Below are 4,969 nucleotides of genomic sequence, written 5' to 3'. Positions count from 1 at the left end.
CTGAGATGGCTTCAACTAAAAACTTGGTTTTTACTCCTATAAACAAAAAACGATCTCCGGTTGACTTTCGGTATATAAACAAATGAATAAATAAAAAGGAAAAGAAACTTAGGTTGACTTAGAGTTTAGAGTCTTTATTGTTATTGTTAACGTATTTAGCGGTCGAAAAACTGTATCATTTCCTCCCATGCGTCACTCAATCCATCAGGCAAAAAAAACACAAAGAAGCCAGCTGTGGTCCCCCTGTAATCACGGGCCACAAGGAGGAGGAGGATCCTAATCAATAATCCATTACAATAATAATAATAAATATTAATTCTTTCTTAATTCCTTTTCTTATTTTACCCATAGAAATTAATTTTCAACTTAATTTACAAATAATCCAAAAACAATTATTATGTTAAACAAATATTTAAATTAAGTCAATAGGCTCCAACAACATCATATTTCATTACTCTAATCTTAAGACCTTTGTGGAGCTAAATTGAGAAGCTTTTGAGCTTTTGTTGAAAGCACACATTGTCCAAACTGCCCTTAACTTTTTATGTTTATATGTCCTGGCCTGAAGACATCTACATTCTAGTATTCATGCTTAAAGTACACAACTTTAAACTTACTTTAAGGGTTCTTTAATTGTATTTTTTTATTTTCGAGTTTTAGTGTTTTATTGTATGGTATTTATTAAGTATTATTAGAAAGTATTATTTATCATAAAAGATACTGAAGTCTGGTTTGGCTACACACCAAACTAAGTGGTAGAATAAACGCATATAATCCACAGCCTCTTATTTCTCTGCTGGCTGTGATGAACAGGAAGATGATGTATGACAGAAATCTGCACACTGGATTGATTATTTTTACCCTGTTGTACTCAAGGGCCTTTCCTCTGTTAACCAAGGCCATGCTCAGTGTTGAAAACTACCAGGCAAAATTCCAGAAGTTATATTAGTCATTCAGGAGTGACATGCTGCTATTTTATGGCCTCCACCTCAGATTTATGAAGCTTTGTTTTCAGTTTCTTCAGTCTGAGTAATGTTACAGTGAAAGATGAAAATGAAGAGTGCCCTTGCTAAGCTTATAAAAGCCCAGCAGTGTGTGCCTACAGGCAGCCAGTGTAACATGATCCTGATGAACCCTACGCACAAGTGGATGAAAATATTAGATCTGTTCACACTTGGTATCTGTTCCCAACATACTAAATAATACTACATCTCCACATTTCCCCCTTACTGATTTTGGAAGGGTTAATGCATGTATCTCAAAACAATCACATGTTGAAGCAGTGACAGACAAGGTTTCTATGATCTCTGCCAACGAACATCAGCAGCTCTATTTTTAGAACACACTGGCACACTGGTGTTGTCCTGTGTAGCACACTGAGGCTACTTCCTCAACTGCGCTGGTTCAGTATCTTGATGAGCTGCTGTGCAGCACAGTAGGAGGAGAGGACTGGCGCAGGGTGGCAACATGAATCTATGCTGTCTCTTCAGTCACTACACTCACTGGTGTGAAACTGTTGGGACTCATTCAAGAGACCAGATGTTCCTTTGTTCCACAGACAAAGGAACTCACTTCTCCACAATTCCTCACTGTTCACACCTGGGGATGACCCTCCCCCATGGACCTCAATTACCAGTCAGTGTTGGTCAGTGTGTGACATGTGACCCCCAAGGGTGTCACCAAACAAAACCAGATCACCTTCGATGTTCTCTTCTATCTTCTCTCCTCAGCTTGCTCTGAAGAGCAACCCTTGCGCTCCCCTCTCAGCTCTTTAAAGGGCAGCAAGGCCCCAGCCCAGGTCAGCTCTGCTATCTGAGAAACCAGCTCTGTTGTTGGCCTGCTCACAGCAGACTGCAACACTCTTCCCCTCAACAGCAGCAACCTGCTTAGCATTAACTGAGAGTAAACCAAGTTCTCTTCAGAATCAGCAGCTACAACACAAGGTCAGCCAGCTGATTTTCCAAGCAACAGGAGTCACAGCAGAGTTAGCATGGAACAGCTAACTCTGTTAGCATGGAACAGCTAACTCTGTGAGGAGAACAAAGGAGATAACAGGGGAAGCAACACAGCCAGACAGGACTTTATTCCACCAGGAAACCTCCCAACTCACTGGACTTAACAACAACACTGGAGAGGACCTTTTGTTTTGTTCCAAGGACTGGGTAACATTAACTGACTGGGCCTAACATCTGCACAGCACAGCTAAGCAGCAAAAGTCTTAACTTTGTTAATGTACCTGTCGATTAATGTCTTGTTGCTGTAATGTTTGCTTAAGTTGTGGTCAGTCATACAGTTAATTGAGTACTCGTATGTTCACACACATACCTGTAGTACGTCTCAGTTCTACCTGCATGAAGCTAACCTCCCTCTAACCTGGTACCTTTAGATTACATGTGCTAGGCTAAACAAAGAAACTCACACCTTCCCTCCCACACACCAGGCCTTTTTTTTTGAGTAGTTCGTTTGTTTGTTTGTCCATCTTGTGTAGTCTTCTTTGTTCAGGTCATGTGGTCACGGTTACCACTTTGAATCAGCCATCTTGCCTTTGTCTGTGTCCCCACAGACACACACCCCATACACACATACACACAAATACACACAACTGCACACACCTGTATATACTAGATTAGACATTGTATTTTTTTTCCATTGTAAATAAATGTCTTGTGTACAAGCGTGAATATTGCCAACCTCTACTCAGTAAAATTCCAATCCTTCAACTTTAACTTACTGTTGATATGGTCATTTGGTTATAGTTATTAAGTTAATTATTAATCAGAGTTCCAGATTAATAGTAATAATTTGAGACTGAAACAATATTATTATTATATAATAGTTATTATTTGATATTGATATTTTAAAATTAATATTTTCTAAATTTATGATAGCCAATAAATTAATAGAACACCGAAGAGCCAACATTTATGGTATCCAGCTCATGTGGCAGAGCTCAGACCTAACAAGACTTATCTTAGCCACGACAGAAAGTCAAGTTTTAAGTTTAAATTGGTTTGTGTAAGCGTTGCTTATTAGGACATTTAACATTATTGGTTTATGGTTCTATTTTATATATTTATATATTTGATGTACTGACATCAGCTAGGCTAATCTAACCTTAAGTTCTGTGAACCAAGGGAAAGTGACACACTGATGGTAACAATGGAAAAGGAAGGATCCTTTCAGAATAAAAAGCCAACCAGTTTGGAGTTAGAGTTTCTTTTCCTGCACATCTGTAACATTTCCTTTGTCATTGCATTTTTCTATCAACATGTATAGGTCTGTCTTCTTCAGCACTGATCACCTGCCTCTGCAGTATATACACCGAGCACTTTATTAGGAACAGCACACTAACTCTGGCTAGTTCCTCAGTTCTTCATGTCATGGATCCTCCAGATGTTGAAACTTTCCTCTGAGACTCTGCTCCATGTTGACATGATGCATCACATCATAACTGCTGCACATTCAAGCTGCCAATCTCCTGTTCTACCACATCCCAAAGGTGATCTACTGGATTCAGGTCTGGAGACTGGGGTGGGTCACTGGAGTTCACTGGACTGAGAAACTTTTCTGCTCTGCACAGTTGTAAAGAGTTGTTATCTGAGTGACTGTAGCCTTTCTGTCAGCTCCAACCAGTCTGTCTATTCTCCTCTGATCTAAACTTTGAAGAGTGTGTGTGTGAAAATCCAGGAGATCAGCAGTTCAACACTCAAACCAGCTCATCTGACACCAACACGTCACAGTCAGTCTGATGTTGAACATGAACATGACCTGACACTCCTGACCTGTATCCACATCATCTTAATAAAGTGTATGTGCAGAACTGACAGGTCCAGACTGAACTTCCAGACTTTGTTGTTGATCACAGCAAATCCTGTTTCACCATAAAGTAAAAAAAAAAAAAAACCCACCCCCTGATAAAATAAATGAATAAATAAAAATAAACTACCTTGTTGATGTAATGAGAAAATGAATTACTTACCAAAGGCATCAGGCCAGGGTGTGTGAACACCGTCCCGATCCAGATCCTCTGCAGGAGACCAGAAAGGCGGCCGCAGGACTTGCTCTTTATTGTCCTCCTCAGAAAACACATCCTCCACCAGTGTAAGCAATGATGCCATGACCCACAATATCACCTGACAACAACAAGAACACACAGGCACTTTGGTCAACAGGTCTGCTGGTTGGTGAGGGAAGCCTCATCGAGCAGGACACACAGAGACACCGTTTATACCTGATGTGAAAATGCGATCTGTATCTAGATACATGATCCAGATAATAAGTGATCCAGTCTGGCCTTTGTGTTTACACCTGGTATTCTTAATGTATTCTTGTTATCCTCATTTAGATGGATCTCTGTCACCTGAAGCAAAACCTGCACCTTAGTAAGTTGACGTGGCCATAAATCAGTTGTAAGTATCAATGACTGTGTTTACACCTAAGTTCCAAACACAACATGAACCAGACCACCTCCAGAAGTGGTCAGGAGGATCCAGTCACATTCTGATCACAACACATTTACACCATTTCTTTTTATCCAGATACAGATTGCATTTTAATACCAGGTGTAAATGGGGTGAAAGACACATGAGGTTTAATGTTTTTCAAGTTGTGGAGGGGCAAAAAACTAATTCATTGCTGTAGAAACCCTTATTAAGTGGTACTTTTGGCAAGGGGTATGCCAAGCATAGTGTTTAACAAGCCCTCTTTCCTTTTGCACAATTTTTTCTTTTCTAAATTACAATCAATTTTAAAATATGTGCTGAGGAAATGTGACCTGAACATCCAGTCTGCATAAGCTGGAGTAGGATGGAGGAGGACCCCCAGCTGCATGGTGTGTGGTATGTGGTGATGTTCTTAGCAATGAATCCATGAAACCATCACACCTCTAACAACCAAACACACAGTGCAGAAAGACAAGCCAGGTTTTTTTTTTCTCTAAGAAAACAACTGTCCAGCCATTTTCCCTCCA

At 40.0% G+C, this 4,969-nt stretch overlaps 1 protein-coding gene across 1 annotated transcript in view; it reads right to left on the bottom strand.

Moving 5' to 3' along the window:
* The window catches only part of artn (artemin), a 9,226-nt gene extending 5,093 nt beyond the window's left edge, over positions 1-4,133 (bottom strand). Inside the window, exon 1 of the mRNA XM_023428837.2 lies at positions 3,980-4,133. Coding sequence (XP_023284605.1) covers positions 3,980-4,118 — 139 coding nt within the window. The 5' untranslated portion in view covers positions 4,119-4,133. The remainder of the gene's footprint in view (positions 1-3,979) is intronic.
* Between the last annotated feature and the right edge of the window lie 836 nt (positions 4,134-4,969).

The sequence above is a fragment of the Seriola lalandi genome, unplaced genomic scaffold (assembly GCF_002814215.2).
Source record: "Seriola lalandi dorsalis isolate HSWRI2012SDOR001 ecotype SW California unplaced genomic scaffold, Sedor1 jcf7180002054885, whole genome shotgun sequence".
In the NCBI taxonomy this organism is placed as follows: Eukaryota; Metazoa; Chordata; class Actinopteri; order Carangiformes; family Carangidae; genus Seriola; species Seriola lalandi.
This window is presented reverse-complemented; position numbering and strand designations above follow the sequence as displayed.